At 33.3% G+C, this 25,838-nt stretch overlaps 1 protein-coding gene across 1 annotated transcript in view; it reads left to right on the top strand.

The window, feature by feature from the left end:
* The window catches only part of LOC114336753 (neural cell adhesion molecule 2), a 331,903-nt gene that overhangs the window by 106,641 nt on the left and 199,424 nt on the right, over window positions 1–25,838 (top strand). Inside the window, exon 5 of the mRNA XM_050648967.1 lies at window positions 7,079–7,209. Coding sequence (XP_050504924.1) covers window positions 7,079–7,209 — 131 coding nt within the window. The remainder of the gene's footprint in view (window positions 1–7,078; window positions 7,210–25,838) is intronic.

Raw genomic sequence — 25,838 nt, 5'->3', positions numbered from 1 at the left:
AGTGACTACAGCTGTTTCGGCAGAGTGCCTTTCTCAAGTGATATAGTTTACAATGTGTTTGCCTTTTTAAGTCTTCAACTGAAGAGGTTGAGGAGTGGGGAGTGGGGAGCTCTCTCACATATACTGGCCAGATAACAACAAAAATAGCCAGATACATAAAAAAGAAAGGAATAACATTAGCTTTCAGAACTAACAACAACTTAAGCAAATATATTAAGAACAATAAAAGCCGAAAGAGAAAGCAACTACAGAATGGTGTGTACAAACTAACTTGTGGTGACTGTCCGAAAACGTACATCGGTCAAACTGGCAGAACTTTTGACAAACGGATAGCAGAACACAAAAGGGCATTCAACAATAGAAAAACAGACACTTCTACAAACGCACTTCACCTTCTAGATCATAATCATTCTTTCAGTGAAGAGTTTCAAATTCTGCATATTCAACATAAAGGCCTTAAGCTATCTTTTTTAGAATCTATGGAAATTAATAAACTGAAAAATACAGATATAATTCTGAATGACCAACTCGAGACAAACAGCTCCCCACTCCTCATCCTCTTCAGTTGAAGACTTAAAAAGGCAAACACATTGTAAACTATATCACTTGAGAAAGGCACTCTGCCGAAACAGCTGTAGTCACTTAGTTATAATAAATTTTGTGGAAGTATAGAAAACTTACGTTTTCAGTGTTTAATTGTTAGATAAAATGAACTTCCATCAAGTAACGGTCGAATCCATCAATTAATAAATAATATAATTTGAATCACAAAATACCCCTCACAAACCTTATGGATATTAGATCCCAATGGATTTCGTTCATACTTTGAGAAAATACCCTTTGAAGCATCCTGATAAAAAGTTCTTATGGGCGCAACTGAATCGTATGAAGGATTTTCAAGATATAGAGGCACAAACTCGGAAAATTATAAGATTAACTGGGTATTTCAATTCCCTGAGTCAGGGCTGCTTTATCCATTAGGCAATATAGGCAGTTGCCTAGGGCGGCACATTATGAGAGGGCGGCAAATATACTGTACAAAAAATATTTGTACATAAAAATTATGAATCTAGGTTCTGTCATTAAAGAGTATCTCTTTCAAATTACTTTACCGCAAGGAAGCCAAACAATTGTGCCCAAATAAAACATAAAGAAATAAGAAAGAGAAATTCAATTTGCTAAACTAGTAGTAACTAAACTTTTTACCTAGTGATAAGATAAAAATCCACACATTCTATGTTATAATCGACACTCTGATAAGAGACCTGAATAGACGTCTGGAATCTTATCGACTTATTTATCAACGTTTTCGTGTTATTAACAGATTTGCCAAAATTAAGCAATGAAAAAATTTTTAAAGAAGCTGAAAATCTGATACAAAATAAAGACGACCAAGATACATCATTCATACATGAATGCCTTCACTTAAAGGGTCATTTGGATACCACAATAAAATCACCAATTGACATATCTTAATATTTAAAGAAGAGTTAGTGCAGTCACTGAAGGTGGATATGAGCTATTACCTCCGATTTCGTTGAACCTTCATCGATTTGCATGAAAATTGGTGAGTGGTTAGAGGATATCCCAAGGAACAAAGGTTACATGGTGTCAACTTGCGCTTGTACCCTGGGGGTGGATGCCACCCCTTCTCGGGATTGAAAACTATTTTATTAGAAATATCCCCTGAAAATTAGAAATTCGATAGAGGGACAAATTCTAAGCAAAATTTGTTAGATAAAGTTATTAAAATAAATCAATACTTTTTGAGTTATAAAGATCAAAGATTTTAATTTTTCGTGAGAAAACTGCATGTTTTTTACCGATTTTTCATAAATGACTCAAAAACTATAAGATTTTACAAAAACGTTATTATTACCAAAAATTAAAGCTAATATAAAACGAAATAAAAACTCCGTACTGGAAAAACCTTTTAATGTTAACTAAAAGTGAGTTATAGGTAACTGAATGTATATTTTTTTGGCGAGTACCCAAATCTAAGTATTCAAGCTTAAATCACAGAAAAATGATGCATTTTATAACATAACCTTATAAAACATTTTTCAAAGTACTTAGAAATATCTATCAAATGAGCCCTCGAACAAGTTGATAGCATTAAAATTTATGCACCAAATATTTTTCAAAATTTATCTTTAAAAAATTTTTCCAAAAAAGTTATTGTTTTTTTTTTTAAATAACTCCGTTAATTTTTACGATATCAGGTTTGCCTAAAAACTATTGGAAAGTTAATTTTATTGGCTATTAAACCACGTTGAATTTAATCTTTTAAACTCCTTACTTTTTTAAAAATAAAAGGTTAAATGGCCCCGGTTACATGGTTCTCGCAGCAAAATTTAAGCTTTAAACGTTTCTATCTCGGTTATTTTTTACCTTACAGAAATAGTAAAAAGTTAAAGTATTTGATTCAGAAAAAACTAAAATTTAGTTGTACATGTATCAGTTCTTACGTACTTATATTGAGTATTTTTGGAGTTAAGTATTATCAAAAGAAAATGAAAATTACGATAATTTTAAAAATTCTGATTTTTAAATTACATCTTTTTTTCAAAAATATGCATTCTAAACCGGTAAAAATTGTTGAAATCATTACTTATGCTAATATAAAGAAATTCTTCTAAGGATTACTATAAATTTTGATTTGTGTGGAAATGGCGTATGTTTTATTTTTCACTTTTTCCTAAAAAGTTCTAAAGGGTTCACTTATTTTCATCATTCATATGCTTAATTGTGATGCTATTAACTTCTACTAGAGCTCATTTGGTAGACACTCCGAAGTACTTTGACAAGTGCTTAGCAGGTATATTTTTTAAAATGCATCGTTTTCCCGTTATTTAAGCTTGAATACTTAGATTTGAGTACTCGTCGAAAAAATATACATTCAATTACCCACATAACTCACTTTGAATTAACATTAGTTTAGTTCTTTAAGTGAGGAGTGTAAGGTATTCAGCTTTTTATTATCTTCAATTTTGGTAAAAGTAACTTTTTTGTAAAAGCTTACAGTTTTCGAGTTATACGTGAAAAACAGCTTTAAAACATGCATTTTTTTCGAAAAAATAAAATCTTTGATCTTTAATAACTCAACAAGTATTGATTTATATTAATAACTTTTTATAACAAATTTGACTTCGAATTTGTCTCTCTATCGATTTATGGTATTATTTCTTTCACCCCCCTTAAAGTGGTAGTTTTCACCACCACGGTAAAAGCGCAAGTTGGCATCATGTCATCTTTGTTCCTTGATGTATCCTCTTACTACTCATCAATTTTCATGAAAGTCGATGGAGGTTCAACGAAATCGAGCTGAAAACCTTCAGTGACTGCACTAAGTGGATTGAAAGGTATTTTCCTTAATTTTGACATTGCTTTGCACAGTTATTTGTGCTTCCCAGTTGCCAACGTGTCCGCTGAAAGGTCATTTTCGAAAATGTCTAGAATTAAAAATATTTTCCCATTAAGTATGACGCAAGAACGTGTTAACAATTTGTCGATTTTGTCAAGAACAAAATTTTTTTTAAATCTTTTTTTCAAAAGATGTTTTTTCAACGAAAAATGCCAATTTTTAGTGTGTTCTTATTTAAATAAAAAATTCTGTAATTTTTTTCGCAAAAATGGTACATGTTTGAAGGGCGGCTACTAGAGAATTGCCTAGGGCGTCAATTGACCTAAACGCGGCCCTGCCCTGAGTTACTGGTTATCTGGCAACATGTAGAAGTTTGGATCAAGGAAAAGTACTAGTAGTCTAGGATTTTTTCCTGGCTATCCAATAGCGACCTTTACTTTGACCTTGACCTTCAACGGACGTCATCTTCTAGAGTTTCGAGGGTTTTCGGCATTAAATTGATATAAACAGATTACTCATGTGTTTTTGAATCTCTAAACACGAATATGCCATCAGAATTGATCTCCGGAGGGCGTAGTGGCCAGGGCCACTGCAAGGGACGTCATCTTCTAGAGTTTCGATGGTTTTCAGCATTAAATTGATGCAAATTAATTACTGCAGGGTTTTTTTGGGGTCGCTAAACACGAATCTGCCACCAGAACCGACTCCCGGAGCACCTGGTTTCCAAGGCCAATGAAAGACCCTCCTGGAGTTTCGAGGGTCTTTGGTACTACATTAATGCAAATGGATTAGTTATAGCTTTTTGGGGTTGCTGAACACGAATACATGATCAGCACAGACACAGGAGCACCTGGTTCCTAAGACAGGTTATCTTCTGGAGTTTCGGAGGAATCAAATGGAGGAATCAAATATGTTACTCTTAGATTTTTAATCCCAGAAGATAACCTGTCTTAGGCACCAGGTGCTGCTGTGTCTTTGCTGATCCCCTATTCGTGTTCAGCAACCCTAAAAAACCTATAACTAATCCGTTTGCATTAATGTAGTACCAAAGACCATCGAAACTCCAGGAGCCCCTGTCATTGACCTTGGAAACCAGGTGCTCCGAGGTCAATTCTGATGGCATATTCGTGTTTAGCGATCCCAAAAACCCATGAGTAATCTGTTTATATCAATTAAGCGCCGAAACACTCGAAATTCTAGAAGCTGAAGTCCGTTGAAGGTCAAGGTCAAAGTAAAGGTCGCCATTGGATAGCCAGGAAAAAATCTCAGACTATTAGTACTTATCCTTAATCCAAACTTCTACATGTTGCCAGATAACCGGTAACTCAGGGAATTGGAATACCCAGTAAATCTTATAATTTTCCGAGTTTTTGCCTCTATATCTTGAAAATCCTTCATACGATTGAGTTGTGCCCATGAGAACTTTTTATCAAGATGCTTCAAAGAGTATTTTCCCAAAGTATGAACGAAATGCACTGGGACCTAATTTTCATTAGGTTTGTGAGGGGTAATTTAAAATCAAGAGAACTATAGTATGTACATATTTCTTATTAGAAAATATTTTCTAACGTCACATACCACACCACGAGTCTCTCCTCTGTCAACAGAGGTCTCTCCCAACCCTCGCCCACTGACGTCACAAGTACCGCCCCAATATGGCGGTTCTCTTCTTCTTTTGGGATGTCACAGTGCAAAATATTGACAATGATATTGATGGTTTACTAGATATTTCCTCTGAAATTTACTGCTCCAGCGTAACAGGATTAGGTTCTATTGTCTCTAAAATTGTATGTGTATTGTTTTCTGCGACAGAAGAAATGTCACCTCACTATTATCGTCACTAATATCTAGCACATCTTCATCATTTTCATATTCATCTTCACTCTCATATATGGTATGTGTTCAATAAATAATTCATATGTAGTAAAGGCCTCGAAATCCACGTATTCTGGAGCGGAAGCACGCCAAACAGAATTCTATTTTAGTGACGTCACGTTGCCTAGCAACCGGCGATTCTCCCATTATTAAATTCTATTTTGTGACGTCAGCAAAATAGAATTATATTTGGCGTGCTCTGGGCCCCGTTGTGGGGGCACGGAAAGTAGAATTATATTTTAGTGACGTCACGTTGCCTAGCAACCGTCGGCGTCGATTCTCCCATTATGAAATTCGATTTTGTGACGTCAGCAAAATAGAATTCTATTTGGCGTGCTCTGGGCCTCGATCTTTTTTATATATAAGTGGTATCTACAAATAAAACAAAAGTCACCATAATATAAAAAACGTCAAAGTTTAATAAAATATACGTTTTTTGATATATGAATATTACTAGCAATATTAGTTTTATCTGACAAAATGAGTCACGAAAATGCGCGATGATTCATATAGGAATCATAATAACTTTAGTTTCTAGAACATATATCGATGGCTTAGTGTGAAAACCTCGTATCTCATTAAATTACAATTTTACAGGAGAGGCAAAAAACTGATTTTCTGCATAATATAACCTAAAAACAAAAACTACCTTTACATATTTTTAATTCGAGCACATTGAGACAAATATCTGATATTGACCCAGAGCTAAAAGTGTTCAATGTTACTATTAAATTGGAAATACAAATATTAACTATGAGCAACAAGTAAATATCCGTGCAGTACATAGAGCCTTCGCCCAAGTAGCTATGATAACCTCGTATATCTTGATATACCTACGTGTTTTTCATTTAAAATGAGGTTGTGTTTATCATTATTTACGAGGTTTTCATTTTTCATAGCTTATTGCATACCTCCAAATACTAGGTTGGTACAGTACAAATCTTTTGATTTAAGGTTCATAAAACGTTTCTATATGCCGGACTACCCTTTATTGTTCACAAAAAACGTTTATCTAAAGCGAATCTCTCAAACAAACACTCCAAGTGAAGTACCAAATTCTTGGTTATAAGTATACGTGGTATTCACACTAAATCAAGAGAGCAAGTGATATACGTGGTTTCTTTTTTCGGCTGTAGAAAATAGTATAGTATATTTAGATTTAGATATTCGCTTTTTTTTGGGAAACTTTTTGAGTTACCCATTTCCTTACTCCTCGCTCACATCGTCAGATTTTTGAAATATACACTCTTTTGCATGTACTTAACTTACCTTATTTTAATCTGACAATTTCGAGTATTTTTAAATATATATTTTTTTTTCGGGCCCCCCTTAACGAACTTCCCTGTGTTAAGAGCCAATTTATGGTAGAGGTACATCTGCAGGGTACCAGGTTTCTCCCCATATGATAATCTGACGCGCTTGAGTAACTGCAAAAATCCCCGTTTGGGCTCCCCTACCATAATTGTTTCATAAATGTTGTTTACAAATTCTCAGTATGTAAATACTCAGGGAATATGACTCAATAAAAAATATAGAGGAAAAATGTGGTCGATTCAAATATGAATCACGGCGTATTGTAGGGTTTACAAGTCTCCATATATTTAGGTTTTATTCTTTTTAATTTCCGTCATAAATAACATTATATTCGCTGTAGTAGTATTTCAAACAACATAAATACAACCCTAAAAGCAGAGCAATAAAATTGTCATGAACCAACTGACGCATTGTCTGACACTAGTCCATTGATGATTTATGTATCTTGGGAGTTTTTCTCTATCACCTTCTCCTTCGCAGTCTCGTGGCGCTTTTGACAATGGACCTCTCTGTTTTGTGTTTCAGACCCCCCTATTGTGACGCTGTGTCTGGGGAGCACCCTCAACGCCGACGACATCAAAGAGGGCGACGACGTCTACTTCGAGTGCCACGTAACTGCCAACCCCCTTTGGAGGAAACTCACGTGGCTGCATAATGTAAGTTTTCAATAAGAATAATAACTTTTAATACATACATAATGTGTATGATATATACGATCCTGGATATTTCGCCATATAATTTATGATTTATATCAATATTAAAGAGCTGGAGTAATGTGAACTGGCACTAATCCATGTTTTATTACTTTTGTGATTTTTATATATGTAGGTACATCAAAATACATTGTAGACATACAATTTGAAAGTAAATTATTAATTTCTATATAAAAAAGTAAACTGTTAAAGGAGGCATAAAAGAACAAATATTATTTTTTATAAAACCTTATGTTTGTGTTTGTACATTTAAACATAATATGGTATCATTTTTTTGTATATGTTATAGTCACAGTCCGAATTTCAGGCCCTCCTAGGTTTGACTAGGCAATCCACAGGTCTGACTGACGGTCTTAGTCAAAGCCCGAAATAAATTACAGTTTCGGCCTTTGACTAGTTAAACCTAGGAGGGACTATGTTGGTCAGGCAAAGGCCGAAATTTAATTTTATGAAATCGGGGTTTGACTAGTCAAACCCCGATCAGCTATTAGATGTCGTAATTTGTTAGATTCGGTTTAATAGAACGTCATTAATTGTAATGTTTACTATTTTTATACAGGGTGAGTCATGAGGAACTGTACATACTCCTACCTCATATTGAGGCTCCTATGGGGAATAACAAATCACCATTAAAAAAATGTCTGCTCCCCTTGTTTAATAATATACAGGGCGAGTTTCGCATTTTGACACAAATTTTTATTCGTCATAATTTTTGAACGGTCAGATCGATGTGTCTCTTATTTTTGTCAATCGTTACACTACTACCACCTAATTAACTGATTTATTCAAACTAGAAAAAATCAGGTCCGGCTTTAAAAAATTAGTTCGTTGGGGCCTTAGAAAAAATTTCACCATGTATACGCTTTTTCAAAACTCTAATATGGATTTTACAAATTAGACAAATAGGTTATTAAAATGGCATACTTATTTTTTTCCCCACACGATTACTTAGTTTTTTATAAAAAAATCAAATTTGACTATAAATTAAAAGTTTGGTAAAGTAATCCATATATTTAAAAAAATTAACTTTTATAACAAAAATTAATTTTTTTTAACAAATATTTGATTTATGTTACCACCCAATCAACTGATTTATTCAAACTAGAAAAAAATCAGGCCGGCTTTAAAAAATTATTTGGTTTGGGTCTTAGAAAAATTTCTCCCCGTATACGCTTTTTGAAAACTCTAATATAAATTTTACAAATTAGACAAATAGGTAATTAAAATGGCATATCTATTTTTTCCCCACATTATTACTTAATGTTTTATAAAAAAATCCAATTTGACTATGAATAATAATTAAAAGTTTGGTAAAGTGAACCATAGATTTAAAAAAACTTACTTTTATTACAGAAGTTAATTTTTTTTAAGAAATATTTAATTTATGTTACCACCCTATCAACTGATTTATTCAAACTAAAAAAAAATCAGGCCCGGATTTAAAAAATTATTTCGTTTTGGTCTTAGAAAAAAGTTCACCCTGTATATGCCTTTTGAAAACTCTAATATGAATTTTACAAATTAGACAAATAGGCAATTAAAATTGCATATTTATTTTTTTTTTCTAAGCTTTGACTAAGACCGTAAGTCAGACCTGAGGTTTGCCTGATCTTCAGCAACAATAATCTAAAGTTAAAAACTTATAGGATGTACAGGGCCGCTTCAGCTCTAAATGTTTATAACGAAATTGGCCCCCTTATTTTCAAACCCAAAAATTAGAGGTTTAAAAATGTTTTACGCATTTATTTACATCAGAATATCAAAATAAAACTCTATAGAAGGAGATTGGATGTTTCATCAACTCTCTACGGTTTTTTTCAAAAAGTGATAGCCTTCGACATTTGACCTCTTGAGATAAACAATTTATAATATCTAAGCAACAAATTCGTTAATCTGGCTTTACAATTTTTTTATGTTTGGAATTGAAAGATCTTAATTTTAAAGCTTTAAATAATAAAAAAAATTATTTGTACAATAAATAAAGCAATTGTAAAAAACGGCCATTTTGGACCTTTCGCAGGCTGTTTTGAAATAACCAATTAACAAAATTAAACATATCATACCTCATACCTCAAATTGTAGGTTTTTTAATTTACTACAACTTTCTGTTAAAAGATTTTTCTCTAAAATCAATATCCTAAGCTACAAAATTAAAAATCAATAAAAATTGCAAATTTAACAAATGAAAATCGCAATAAAAAAAGCGCACAATATTTTTGGTTACATTTTAGTAGAAGTTATTCCTAGCATCGTCCTTTACAACACCTGATAGGTTTCAAAAATTCCTGAATTATATCCTGAAATCGACCTATTTTTCACCCACAGCCTGGGGTGTCAAGGAAATTCCACTCCAAAACATCACAGAGTCTCTATTAAACAATCTCGTCTGTCTTATGTCGCGCTGTGCATACCGCTTACCTGGTCGACAACTAACTCTTATGTGTCGATAAGAACTGTTTACGTTATGTGCCTTTCAGTTTTTAAAGATTTTTTAATTATTATTTTTGATTGTTAAGCAACAATTTTTTAACAACGAGTTACAAATGCAGAAGTATTAAGAAGGCTACCAAAGCACTTTTCTTCTTCTTTAAGTACCGTGCCAAAATTTTAACTTGCATGACAAATTGCCGATATCTTTGTCGATCTTGCGCGGCATGTAATAGTTGATCTGCTGATAAGCCAGTCCATTCAAGAAAGTTTCGGAGCCATGAATAGAGTCGAACCGGCTAATTGGAATAGCCTTCGTGCCAAAAGTATTCGTATAACCGGGATATTCTAATAACCGATCATTAGTGGCTAGTAAAACCGTTTCGGGACCTCAAATTTATATTCCTTAAACCGGGATATTCATATAACCGGTATTCTAATAAGCAGGTTCGACTGTATTTCTTCTTACCCATTCCTCTTTTTCCGTCGATCTTTCCGTTGAGTATTAACTGCAGCATCCTGTATCTGCTACCTCTCATTATATGCTCGAGATAATCAAGTTTTCTCTTTTATATCATTTTGGTTAAGTCACTTTCGCCTTGACCTACTCTATTTAAGGCTTCTCTGTTTGAAATGCGTTGAACCCAAGATATTCTGAGCATTCTACGGTATGACCACATCTCCAAGGATTCTAATTTGTTCATCATGTTAACCTTCGTGATCCAGGTTTTACATCCATATAGTAATATAGGATACACAGAACATTTTAGGAACCTGATAATTAGTTGTAAATGTAGCTGAGAGTTGCTCAGAACAGATCTAAATTTCATAAATGCTCCTCTTGCAATTTCTATACGAGTTTTAATTTCTTCATCCGGATTTAGTGTCTCGTTTATCCAACATCCTAGGTATTTAAAATGGTTAACTTTTGTTATCGCTTCATTACTGACAATTGAACCAAAGGATTGCGTGGTCAAAAATAACATCAAAACAAAAAATCTCGAATATTTTGGCCAATATTACAAGAGGTGTGAAATATGAGATATTAAGGCTCATAATGCAAGGTAAAATTAAAAATAAGAAATCCGTAGAAAGACGAAGACTTTGCTTGCTAAGAAACCTAAAAAGAGTAGTATAGTTGCAGATAAGTAGATCTTTCCAGAGCAGCCGCCAATAAGGTACAAATAGCTGTGATGATAGCCAACCTATAGCAGAAGGAACTAAAGGAATAAGAAGAAGTAGATGTTATTCTCTTTAAAATATAAAAGCAAGACTTAAAGTTAGAAATATTTTGACTATTCTCATCATTCTCTTTGCCTTATCCCTATGCGGGGTCGGCTTCCCTAATTGAATTTCTCCACACAATTTTATATTGGGTTATATCAATGTTAATCCCCTTTACCAACATGTCCTGCCGAATCGTCTCCCCCCACGTCTTCTTTGGTCTTCCTCTCCTACTCCTTCCAGGAATCTGCACTTCAGCTATTCTTCGTATTGGGTGATTAACGTCTCGACGTTGGACATGACTAAACCACCTTAACCTATGCTCTCTCATTTTGGCATCAATTGGTGCCACACCTAAACTTCCCCTAATATACTCATTTCTAATTTTATCCTTATTTGTCCATCCACTCATTCATCTAAGCATTCTCATTTCCGCTACATACATTCGTTGTTCCTCTTTCTTTTTTACCACCCAACATTCAGTTCCGTACATGATAGCCGGTCTTATGGCTGTTTTAAAGAATTTTCCCTTTAGCTTTATTGGAATTTTTCTGTCACACAACACACCACTCACTTCTTTCCACTTCATCCATCCAACCCTAATTCTACTGCATGCATCTCCATCTATTTCTCCATTACTCTGTAATACCGATCCTAGGTACATAAAACTATTGCTCTTCACAATCATTTCACTATCCAAAAATACCATTTTATATGTATTAACTCCATCTTTAAATGAACATTCCAAATAATCTGTTTTGGTCCTACTAAATTTTAAACCTTTTTCCTCCAGAGCTTGTCTCCACTACTCGAGTTTTTGTTCCAAGTCTCTTTCACTATTTCCTATTAACACTACGTCATCATCAGGATACTTTAGGCACCATGGAATGCTACCCTGTAGTTTCGCTGTTATCTGGTCCAAAACTAATGAGAATAAATAAGGACTAAGCACCGAGCATTGGTGCAATCCTACATTCACCTGAAATTTATCAGTCTCTCCCACACCTGTCCTAACACTAGTCGTTACTCCCTCATACATATCTCTCACAATCTTTACATATTCTCCAGGGACTCCTTTCTTATTAAGTGCCCACCACAGAATCTCTCGAGGAACTCTATCATATGCTTTCTCAAGGTCAGTGAATACCATACGAGCGTTGGTCTCTTTATTCCTGTATTTTTCCATCAGTTGCTTTACAATGAAAATTGCATCTGTTGTTAATCTACCCTGCATAAAGCCAAATTGATTACCTATCGGATATTTTTATTTCTCCACGTATCCATCTATCAATTACTCTCTCCCATATTTTCATGGTGTGTCTAAGCAGTTTTATAGCCCTGTAGTTTGTACATTGTTGTATGTCTCCCTTGTTTTTGTAGACGGGTACTAATATACTGCTTCTTTATTCGTCTGGCATTTGTCCAACATAATTCTATTAAATAGACCTGCTAGCCAACTTATTCCTGTCTCTCCCAATGTTCTCCATACTTTCCCAGGAATATCATCTGGTCCGACTGTTTTCCTTTCAAAAAAATTTTTTTGACTATTCTACTATTCATAAATTCCTAGTTATCAAAATCTATTAAAGTAAAATTATTTAAATATAACTTTTCAAATAACTGAGATAAAGTTGTGGTGCAGTATTTCGCACCAAAATAAATTTCCTGGCACTTAAAGTTGCGAAAAATGACAAAGTTCGAAAAATGTTTCCTTTGAAAGGGACTAACTCTGAACCTTTTGATGCACTATTTCGTTTATCCACGTAAAAGATAAAGTTTCCTCTGAACTTAAAATCAGCCAATACAGCCACGCATTCATTTCCGAGGCAATTTCCTTATAAATAAAGATCAGTCTGGAAATCGTGTTAGTAATGGAAAAACCACGTGAGAAGTTTCTATCAAGATCTCTTCTACAACTTCTAACTTCTAAATAGAAATAGAGATTTTTCTTCAATTTATACATAATACCGATTCAACAGAAATGAAGTCATAAAATGTTTAACGATTATGTCATCAATTTTTAAGGATATAAGCTTTATTACTATAAAATATTAATGAAAGTGAGGCATTTTTACTCCAGCGAAATAAGCAAGAAATATAGACCAGGGCGGATTTGTTTTGAGGTAGATCTGAGAGGTGGCGTTCGGATTTTTGCAGATAAAGTTAGGCGACAGCTTCAATAATTAAAATTGACTTATGCTCATTCTCAAATATGCCCGGAACATTAATAAAAAAATTTATATATTTAAAAATCTCGAAAAATATCTATTTTTTTCTACTTTCATTGCTTATAACTTTAAAACAATTTATTTTGGAACAAAGTCGTATAGAAAGAAAATAAGGATAATTGGATTTTGTATAATATACGACTGTTTTAAAATGTCTTAAATTATTACCCTTTCTGCGAAATAGCAATAAATAAAAAAAAGGGGGCGAAAAATACTGTTTTTATTCAATGTTTTTCAGCCACTTTGGTTGCACTTAAAACCTTTATGATTCCCTAAGAAAATTCTTAGAACATACTTAAACTGTCCACCAAGTTTCATTAAAATCGACCTAATAGATTTTGCATAATAATTTTGCAATCTAAATTGTTTTAAAAAAGTTCAAATTTTTTAAAAACTTTCTGAACAATTTGTCAAGCATTATAAGTTAGTTTAAATGATTTCGGTGTGAGATTAATGCTATAATTTCATTGTACACCTAGGTATGATCTTAACCTAAAACAGTGTGCCTGTAAAGTTGTTTGTTTGAAGGGGGGTTGGTCCCTCTATCCCTGACAATTGGGATAGACGGACTAGGGAAATTTGGGATAGTTGGACCACTTATAAAACCTGGAATGGTTAAACTAAGTATATAATATCTCCTATTAGGGCTTAATTATATCTTTAAATTAAATATTACTTCGTTATAAAAAATCTATTTTAGATGAAAAGTCGCATGCTGATAAGTTGTTTTGTTTTGTTATATAAAAATGCCTACTTTTTATCAAAAAAGGCAAGTCTTGGAGACGTGATTGGTCTGAAGAGGCCTATCTGAAAATGTAGCTCCTGCAAAGTTATTGGACAAAATACATCCAGTGTTCTGTGTTAATAAAGTTCAGACTTTGAAAGATGTACTTGAAATTACTGGTCTAACTATAGCTATATTGTGGTCCATCTTACCCAGAGGTTAAGGGATTGATGGAACACTTGTCATTCGTCAACTCCGTCCTTCGGTAATAATGTAGATAATCTATCATTCTGCGTTTAAATTTTTCTATAATACATATTAGTTTCCTCAGGATTAAAAAAAAATGAATGCATTTACAAACCATTAGCCCGAAATTTTGCGCCGACTCTCTTAAAATCCGTAAATAGATAATAGATCAATTTTTAAGTAGATTTATATAATTTAAACCAATATCCCTAAAAAAAACAAAAAATAAAATCCAATTAAGCATCCTTCACCGCAATCTCTTTTGCGTAATCAAGCTATCATTTTTCACGAATGCCGAAGAAATATGAGACCGTTACAGATGTTTCCTGTTCATTTTCATATCTGCGGAGAGCATTCAGGCCTTCTCTCTGAAAGATATTGTGTACCGATTATTTATAGGTTTGTGTGTATACGAAAGGAAAATTTGAAAATTTAATTAAATGCATAAATTTAAGGCGTATACACCGATATTGGCAAGTCGAGGATGAAAATTGATATGCAAATTACTTTTTCACCGCGAACTATATGAAGGAGTGGCATATATAATATTCCTGGTGTGATCTATTGCTCGAAGATTACTGAACGGCGTTACCGATCGAAACTGTTATCTTTAGTCTTTAAGACATAGCAGCGAAGTGTAATCTCTCGTATCTGTCCTCGTTGTAAATTTATTAGACTTGGCAACCATTTAGATAATACTGCTTTATAGCTAAAAATGTACATTGCGGGTTTCCTTGGAAAGATAACTAATATTGGAAACGTCAGACTAACAGTAATTACCAAAATGTAAAAGTAGAAAGTTTGACCAAATTAAACCAACTTAAAAATGGATAAGATTGAAGAATTGAACAGACTATGTTGTCTTTGTATACAGTATAATCCAAATCAAAACGGAGCATAAGCAGTTAATACAGTGTGTCGGAGCTACATTTGAAATAGTCGACCAGTTTGAAAGTTCGACACAACACCATAAACATAGCAACGATAGATTATTTGACATATAGCAAATATCCTTCTACTTTGAAAAAGCTATCCGAAATTTTCAGAGTAGCGTACATATAGTCTTTTAAGTCCCTTTTACTTTTCAGTGTCAGGACTATTTTTCAGCTGGAGTCGCATTTATCAGTTCCTTGATAATTTCCTTAAATTGCATAATTTCTTCATTAGTCATGCTCATCCTGATTTATTTACCCTTATCTCAGCACGGCACTGCTGCATTGTTTGTTGTCTATGTGTCTAGCGTAAGATACCGTCTACCGTCCACAGACTATCTCTTCAGATGTTCGTTACCTATCCAGACACTTTTTGGTAAAACTGGTTGCCTATCAACTTAATTTGTATTTTGAGTCCTTTTGGTAATTATTATATTAATAAGTTATTCTCTAGGGTATTCTCACCTGCAATCCACTTCTTGGGTATTTATTTCGCCAACGGTCACGGCAGGGATGCCTCTTGTCACCCCTGCTTTTCAACGTTTTCTCCGGAAAAATTTTCAGAAAAGCACTTTCTGAAAAACAAGAAGGAATACTTGTGAATGGTGAAGTCATCAATAATTTGCGATATGCGGACGATACAGTACTCGTAGCTTCCAGTCAAGAAGATCTGCAAACACTACTTGATAGTGTCGTTGAGAGTTGTAGGGAGGCAAGTCTGGATCTTAACATACGGAAAACCAAAATACTCGTAATAAGTAAACAACAGCATATAAAACCGTCTATATATGTAAATAATACCAAACTTGAGCAAGTTGATAAAATCGTTTACCTTGGACAGCAATTAAATTGTAACGCAGAAAGTCACGGCGAAATTAGATCTAGGATAGAGCAGGCTAGAGCGGCTTTTAGAAGGATGTCCAAGGTGTTATGTAACAGAGACCTAAAATTGGCATTGAGGATCCGCCTACTTCGCTGCTACGTGTTCTCGGTCTTACTTTATAGTGTAGAGTCCTGGACTGTGAATAAAATCGATCTAAATCGCCTTGAGGCTTTCAAAATGTGGTGCTATAGAAGAATTTTAAAAGTTTCCTGGGTGAGAAGATTCGAAACTCCACAACACTAGAACGTCTCAGCAAGACTACTGAGATCATAAAAAGCATCAAGCAGAGAAAGCTGGAGTATTTCGGATATGTAATGAGAGGTCCCAAATATAGGTTGCTACAAAATATCATGCAAGGAAAAATAGCAGGCAAACGCAGTCCAGGACGAAGAAGAACCTCATGGTTGAAGAACTTGCGAGATTGGTATGTGTTGATACAAGAATGCTATTTAGGGTGGAAGTGAATAAAATTAAGATAGCTATGATGGTAACCAACGTTCTGAAAGGACATGGTACATGAAGACGAAGAATGGTCACTAGTACGTATTTTATCAGCCCGTATTATCCCGGTATTTCGAGTTTTTAATACGGAGCACAAATTCACACGTGCGTAAAGAATCACCAGTAGCGTAATACCACCAGTAGCGTAACACCAGAGTCGCGTGCAAGTGATATAACAGGGTTGCCACGTCTCGCTAAAGTCTACGTCTCTAAAGAATACTTTCAAAGTGAACGTATCAGTATTACACAAGTATATGATAAAGTTTGTGATACTTTTAAAAATGGAGTGGTATTTATATATGTATATAATATTCGTGATGTGATCTACTGCTCGAAGATTACTGAGCAACGTTACCGATCGAAAGCGTCATCTTTAGTCTTTAAGACATAGCAGCGAAATGTAATCTCTCGTATCTGTCCTCGTTGTAAATTATGACCTCGTTATTAGGCTTGGCCACAATTTAGATAATATTTACTGCTTTATAGCTACAAATGTACATTGCGGGTTTCCTTGGAAATATAACTAATATTGGAAAAGTCAATGTGCCCGCTCATGTGTCCCCGCTAGCTTAAGGCTTCTAGGTATCGCCTAAATTCAACATTTTCATAATATGGAGGTACAATATCCCCCATTCTATTCAATATATATAGTAAACACATTATGCGTTAAGTTTTTGAGGAATGGCAAGGTGGAGCAACTACAGGAGGAAAAAAAATCAAAAACCTACGTTATGCTGATGACACTGTTATATTGGCGTCTTCACCAGAAGAGCTGGAATACATTATGAATAGGCTAGGAATATGGTTTGAAAATAAATATACAGAAAACCAAAGTAATGACCGTCGATAGAATAAGAAACAACCAAACGGAGATATGAAACTTGGCAGGTTACGAAGGGGTCAGACCCAGGGTTACATTTAATTACTTAGGCTCTGTTATTACTAACAGTGGAGGATGCGAAGACGAGATTCGTAGACGCATCATAATGACCAGATCTGCAACAGCCATACTCAAAAAAATATGGAAGAATATTGACATTACAAAAAACACAAAATTACGCCTTGCTCGAGCGTTAATATCTCCTATCGCCACTTACGCTTCGGAGACTTGGACCATCAAAAAAGCAAATTCAAAACGTATATTGGAATTTGAAATGTGGGTCCCCCAGAAAATGTTGCGCATACCATGGACCGCACATCGCTACAAATAATTCAATATTAGCCGAACTTAACATAAAAACTAGACTCACCACAACTATCAACCAAAATATACTGAGACATTTTGGACATATAACTAGAAGAAGAGAAGGCATGGAACGAATGATAGTTGAAGGGAACGTAGAGGGCAGAAGATCCAGAGGAAGGTCTCCATTACGATGGTCGGACCAAATAAAGGACATGACTCGTTATTCATTCTCCAAAGCATAACAACACGCGCAGGAGAGAAAGAATTGGACAGAAAGGATCTTTACGAAGGAGAAAAGATATAGGAGGAGGATAAAAATATACAATACCATATTATAGTACCTCCCGAACGGGCCCAACATCAGGAGAGTTTATTGTGTTTAAAAAAATAATCTGGAAAAACTTCATTAAAACAAAAATATATGTAGTTAGGAACGGAACGAACGAACTAGGGATGGGAAGAACCTACCGGTTATAACCTAAAACCGGTTTTTTTAATTCGCCACAACCGGTCTTACCGGTTGTATTTTGCCACGGTTATAACCGGTTTTTTCTTTTTAAAGTAACCATCATCATCATCATTGGCTCGACAGCCTTTCTGGGTCTTGGCCTGTTCCAGGAATCTTCTCCACTCTGATCTGTTTCGTGCTTTTTTCTCCAGTTTTTAATTTTTAAGGTTTTTATATCATTTTCTAACCTTTCTTCATTTAAAGTAATAACCGGTAAAAAACCGGATCTAGAAAAAATTTTCAATTGAGGCAAAAAAGGAAGCGCTTTCTATTTTCGATTTCAATCATTATGTATTATAAATAATAAATATGCTAAATAATTATTATTCCAAACAACGTAATTCAATATTTTATTCATAAATCAAGAACGGGACCAACAAAGTGCCACATCAGGTTTTATTCTATTTTGAGAAATTGGTTTACATCATAATGTTTACATAAAAACGATAAAACTGTAAGTGATCTAGTAATCTAATTAGTTGAAAAGGATAACCCGACTATCATCCATGATAAAGTTTTATACTTGAGTACTTGACACTCTTTTATGTTAATATTATGATTATATAAATACCGAAATACAATAATTAGAATCTCCGTATTTGTAATTTTCAAACAATACATAATTATTTAGGAAGTATTAAATGAATTAAAATGTATTATACATATAAACATACTGTATAAAAACACTACTGAAATTTTTTTGATGGTAATAGAAATAAAAGATAACTTGCGTTATCAAATTTATTTGTAGTTTATAAGTGCATTTTGATATTTTTTTAAACTCGATAGATCCAGATGCATGGGGAATTTCGGTAGATCAGTAGAAATTTATCAAATTCGGTAGGTAGGTATACCGAAAAATTGGTAGGCCGAACATCAATTTGGGAATTTCCCACGCGTGACGAACCAGAATATCTTCCCCCAATTTTAGGATAATTTTAAAGAGTGTGGGAAAATTTTTATAAGTTGAAATGGTTGGGGAACTTTTTGGGAGGAAAATTGGACAAACAAAAATGCAATATAAATGTAAACTTTTAACCTATTGGGTATTGGCTATTAATTAAAAAAACCGAATACCGGTTTTTGGAATAACCGGTTTTTTCGACCGCTTATAACCGCCAGGTTAAACCGTAATTAAAAAAACCGGTATAACCGAAAACCGGTTTTTTTGTCAACAACCGCCATCCCTAGAACGAACCAATAAATCACGAATATATTTAGACCGCAATTCTTTGTTTAAAAATGCAGCAATGTTTACTTATACTCAGCACAGTATAATTAAATGAAAATAATCTGATTTAAAAGCATGCTAGCTGATATTACTTTATTAACTAATTAATACACCAGTACGATTTGCCAGAATATTCAAAACTATCATTTGAAATTGTATAATTCAATTGAGTTTGCAGTAACAATAAAAATAATTAATTTATTTTACTGTGTCTCCATTCTATGAGGTCTAAATTAGTTGGTCAAATTAATTATAATTATTATAAATATTACACAAAGTTAATATAATCAAATAAATAAATAATTAGTTATGTGGTTCTGAAATGGTTCTTTTGTGGTGTGTTTTTCATATAGTATTTTATGGATGATATGGTATTCACCACTGAATTATAATAAACACATTATTTTGTTTTTCATGTTTCGACTTTCAATCTAAAAATCGTTGTTAAAAAATCTCTGAAATAAAATGTTAAATATTTGGTACGGTATACACGTAGACCTTAGCCCCACACTTAAAAAAAATCATGATTGCACTCTCATGGGACTTTGTTTATTCAGTTATTCATGTTGGGTCGGAAAACTGTGAGGATATAAAATATTTATATTACGGTCACATCTGATTTTTCCAGGATTGCTTGAAAAAAATATTTACAATTAACTGGTAATATTGTCCGACAAATTTTTAAATATACTCAACCGTTTTTTAGATTTTAAATTTAAATTTTAAATTTACAATTTTTGGCATTTTATTGTAGCTACTAAAAATCATTTCACATATAGTCCAGTCGGGTTAGACGAATAACAGGCCTAACCTTGCATTAGAAGCTGCCCCAAATTTTATTTTTCTTATCTTTAGGGAGGGTCAAAAATCTCGACTGAATTCCACCGTTGCGTTAGCCGCCATCTTTATTTTAAATGAGAATGGTTTTTGCTCAATATCTCCGCCATTTTCAATTTTTTGACAAAAAGTGTAGAAACTGAAATTGTTGAAAATACGATTTTCTATAATTTCATTAATTATAATTTTTTTCGTGCTGTCGATATTTTCCGAGTTATGAGGGGAAAATAGTGAGAGTTGGAGCATAATTATTTAATTATTGAATTATCTCGTTTATTATTAGTTTTACAACAAATATGTATCTATACAAAAATGAAGAGAATTAAATTCTACACAATTTTGATCTCTTTCATTTTTTTGATAAAATTAATATTTAAGGTAGTACGTATGCGGTAATGAAGCGAGCGTAAGATCGGATTGATTTTATAGCAATTGTTTTTGTTCAATATCTACGCCATTTTGAACCAAAATTGTTCAAAATAAAATTTCCTACAATTTCTTTTAACAATTTTTTTCATGCGGTTGATATTTTCCGAGTTACATGGGAAAATAATAAAGAGTGGTGGGGGAAGCATAATTATTGAATTGAATTTTGTTTCCGAGCTGCCCCAAATGTTATAATTCTATCCTTTAGCAGAGATCAATAGTAGTGTAAATTTAAAATCTCGACTGAATTCCGCGGTTGCATTAGCCGCCATATTGATTTAAAATGAGAACTGTTGTTGCTTAATATCTCCGCCATTTTTAACTTTTCAACCTAAATGGTGGGAAAGAAAATTGTTGGAAATGCAATTTCCTACAATTTCTTTGGCACAATTTTTTTATACGATCAATATTCTCCGAGTTAAGGGGGAAAATAATGGAAGCGGAGGGGAAGCATAATTATTGAATTGTCTCATTTATTATTAAATTTACGTACATAAACAAAAATAAAGAGAATTATATTTTATACAATTTTTGAAACTTCCAATGAAATATCAACCAAACTAAGTATATAAAAGGCATAAAAAGACATTATATGCATTAAGTTCACTTAATTTTATTAACTAGCGGGTTTGATTGGTTGAATTTGTCTGTCGATATTTTAAGTTTTATGTCAGCTAATATATCGTGATGTTTCAACAATTTTTTTTTTTATTTTGGGCCCTGTTGGGGAATTTTCCCATTTCCCCCCCTTGTAGACCGGCCACTGGTTCTCTCGAAAAATTGTAGTAAATCGTAATTGCAACAATTTCAGTTTTTACACTTTTGGTCGAAAAGTTGGAAATGGCGGAGATATTGAACAAAAACCATTGCTACAAAATCAATCAGGTCTTACGCTCGCACCTTTACCACGGCATCAAAATTGTACAAAATTTAATTCTCTTCCTTTTTGTATAGGTATATATTTGTTGTAAAACTAATAATAAACGAGATAATTCAATAATTTAATAATAATGCTACAACTGTCACTATTTTCCCCTCATAACTCGGAAAATATCGACCGCACGAAAAAAATTATAATAAATGAAACTATAGAAAATCGCATTTTCAACAATTTCAGTTTCTACACTTTTTGTCAAAAAATTGATAATGGAGGAGATATTGAGCAAAAACGGTTCTCGTTTAAAATCAAGATGGCGGCTAACGCAACGACGGAATTCAGTCGAGATTTTAAATTTATACTAATATTGACCCTCCCTAAAGATTAGAAAAATAAAATTTGGGGCAGCTCCAAATGCAAGGTCAAATGCTATCCCGACTTGGCTAATACCCTTGTCATACTTGGCAGCAAGCGTAGGTACTGTACACCCTACTAAATTATGTTAAACAAACGTTTCTGGCTACTACCAGTAGCGTACGACGAGGGAAAGTGAATGGTTGACCATTTTCAATTTCTACGGCGGAATTTCTGTTTTAGTGCAATTTTTGGATTCTCCAATACTTTCTATGTATGTGAAATACTCCTCACTCGTAACGATAAAGTCATTAGTTTTCGAGATATTTGAAATTAGAAACGATGTGGCATAATACATTAAACAAAATAACCGTGCCGTTTCATTTTTAACTTCAAATATCTCTCGAAAACTAATCACCTTATCGTTATGAATGAAGAGTACATTATTTACATATAAAGTATTGGTGAATCTAAAAATTATGCCAAAATAGCAGTTCCGTCAGTTGCGTAGAATTTGGAAGGGGTCAACCATTCACTTTCACCTGTCGTACGCCTCTGTAGTAGCCAGAAACGATTTATTTATCATAATTTAATAGGGTGTACAGTACCTACACTTTCTATCAAGTGTAATAAGGATAATATGTCAAATCATTTTAAAATACCGGGTACAAGTAATAGTTCTTAAAGTTTTAAATAAAGAATATATTATTTAAAAAAAATAGTATTTTAAAACTATTTGACATATCCGTGTCATATTTGGCGGAAAATGTAGGTGCTGTAAATTCTACTAATTTATGGTAGATAATCGTATCTGGCTACAACCAGAGGCGTACGACAGGGGAAAGTGAATGGTTGAATGAAGTTGAATAAAGAGTATATTATTTACATAGAAAGTAAGGATCAACCATTCACTTTCCCCCGTCGTACGTAGTAGCCAGAAACGTGTTTTTCATATAATTTTTTAGGGTGTACAGTACCTACACTTGCCTGCCCAGTATGGTAGGGATATGCCAAATGATTCTTAGTAACTACAATGAAATGCAAAAAAATTAAATTTTCCATCGCAGATTTAAAATGAGTTTATCTCGAAAACGGTTGAGTTTAGTGAGATGAATGTAGTATACCTTTTTTAAGTACAAATAATAGCGGAATAAAACTTTTGATCCCAAAATTATGTAGAGTGGGGGTTAAAAAAATTGAACGTATTAAATGGTGAAAGACTATGTGGCGCCTTCTGAGTAATATATAATTTTTGGTGGGGAAGTAGATTTCACGTCCCAAAAAATCCCGACTTACCAAATTTCGTGTTATTATCCCATGCCTATCAGGAAATATTCAAAAATAAACCAAATAAAACTTTAACTTTAACACCCTGTACGGGTTATTATTATCAACTATCAACTATCACCCTTATTGTACGGGTTATTATCAACTTTCGTACTAAAGTAAACTATCTTAAATCGACCTATTTTAACCTCAGGAATCAAAGTTATGGCCCATTCGTTACCAAACAACCAGTATATTTAATTTTTTTTACCCTGTGCCCATCGAATTTTCTACAGTTAATATCTTTCCTATTATTTTCTGAAGTCGATAATCTTCTACATATGGCCGTGGTAAATGATAATAGATTACCTCCGAACGGGGATGATATTACGACAGAAGTATACGGTGATTATCGCTATCCATTTAGTGATACTGTAGAGCAGAGAAACTAAGGGCTAAAGCGTTTTGTTAGTTCGGAAAGTTTTATAAAGGAATTACTCGTACCTAAAAAAAGTCTAAGTTTTGGATAAAGGTGTAAAAATCCATTTGATTACAACGATCTATTGAAATATCTTGCAGTTTTTTAAATAAGGTTCTTTATTTACCTTTTTGTTTTTATTCCACTTTTACTTATAATGTCTATAAACTCGGCGGATGTTTAATAAATACACAGTTTTGTTAATAATTAAAAAAAAAAATAAAACGTCTCCTGAACATAAAATATTTCACTAAACGTGCTTTATGCCGTCATTTGATTCCACATAATAATTGGAGGGAGTCAACTTAGAAGAATAAGCTGGACGAGAAAGTAAGTGGAAGCTCAATTCATGAATTTTTACCATTATCATAACGTTGGGAGAAACAACCATTTTCCTTCTTGATATGGAGCCGTTTCACACTGACTTCTTACTTGAATTTATCCAACCATGTAAAATATTATTGGCTATTTATAGTTTTACCCTTTACAAGATAGTAAATTGAAATTATGACTTTACAATCCCAAAATACAGAGGCCATACCATTTTCTGGTGTAACTGCTTTCTGAGGGCCATCTAATAATTGGTTCACAATAATTTGCCAGCGGTTTTAGATGGGTTTCAAAAATAAACAGATAACAGGTATCTCACTGGTTGATTCAATTCTTTGACATCGCAATCCCTATCATGCAAAATACCATTTTTAGATAAAAAAACAATAATAGGAACCTACGTTAATAAAACCTGGCAAGAAAAAAGAAGCCAATCAAATGCAAAATAAAAAATTATTAAACCAGATATTACTTCTGATTTACTACTCCTCTCATCTCAAAGAAATGACCAAGTTGTCTTCAACAGACCGCCGCTACGTCATACAAAATTTACACATGGATACATTATCTTCAGGGATCCTCAGCCGATTTGTCACAACTGTCACATACCAATGACCCTCCAGTGTACTCAATAGGAAGATCAACGACGAATCAACAACACAATCGATACAACACAATCCGAAAGAAAATAAAATAATAAAGTTGCTCAGAAACTGTAAACCGTATAACAACAGTTTTATATTATACAATATATACAAATTTTTGTATTTTTCAAAACTGCTATATAAATGTAAATATGGTATAGGTAAAAAATGGTTCTTTAATAAATCTAATTACAACATGAAGAAAATCCTGCCCCCCTGTAATTTTAAAAATAATCATCAATTACGTTCAGCCAACGAGGTAAAATATCTTGCTATGCATTTGGATAGAGGTCTCACCTCTAAGGTGTCGATAAGAAGTATTTACCTTATATGCCTTTCTGTTTTTAAAGTTTTGTTAACTGGTTTTTTTATTGTTAATTTAGTTTTGTTTCAGTTGAAACACATGTTAATGAGTAAAACAACCTATCTTCTTTGTTTCTAAAGATATCAAGGACATTCAAAAAACAAAATGTTCACAAAACATAAGACTACAATACATTGAGATGTATACTGACATTTGGATGTAGATATAGAACAGGGAACCAACCGCCAAATTTTGAAATATTGGTTTCTGTCATTAAATAGATTTACACAATACCCCTGCACCCAGCTACAGAATATAAATCTTAAATAATACCCCTAGCGCCATCTATTGACCAAAGGTCTATGTTCTTGTACAGGTTCGCGAAATAGTAATTTTAGAACAAAGATCCACAGTTTTTAGACTACGATTTAGTGATTTCGAAATAATCTGAAAGTTTATAAGAATGTCGCGTGGAAACAAATATGTAAATCTTTTAAAAGCTAATTCACATAATAAACAGCAGGTAAGTTTACAAATTATTACATTTTTATATGGATTTTATAACCTCGAATATGTTACCTGGCTCCTTTTTCAATAATGATGTTAAGTGAAATGTGGGGGTTTGGTACTTTTTATTGTTGTTTGGTTCCATGTTCTAAAATGTCTAGTAGGAATAATGTGGATTCTCTTCTTATTGGTTCTTTGTTCAGAAATATGATATTTATGGAATCCGAAGTGATGTGCATATAGGTATGTACCTAAATGTTTCCGTATTTTCTAAGATGTTTTTTGAAGTACTATTTGCACGATAATATTTCTAATCATCTTATTCGATGAACACAAATTAGGTAGTCAGACATAATTACTTTGGTGTTTTGTAATAAATCAAAATATATTTAGATACCGTTCTTTATAGTCAGTTTGAAAAAAATACTTGTTACCGTATAATAGTCCTGTCGCCAGGGG

This window comes from Diabrotica virgifera, chromosome 4 (genome assembly GCF_917563875.1).
Source record: "Diabrotica virgifera virgifera chromosome 4, PGI_DIABVI_V3a".
In the NCBI taxonomy this organism is placed as follows: Eukaryota; Metazoa; Arthropoda; class Insecta; order Coleoptera; family Chrysomelidae; genus Diabrotica; species Diabrotica virgifera.
Note: the sequence above shows the minus strand (reverse complement) of the source record. Positions and strands in the feature narration are given on the sequence as shown.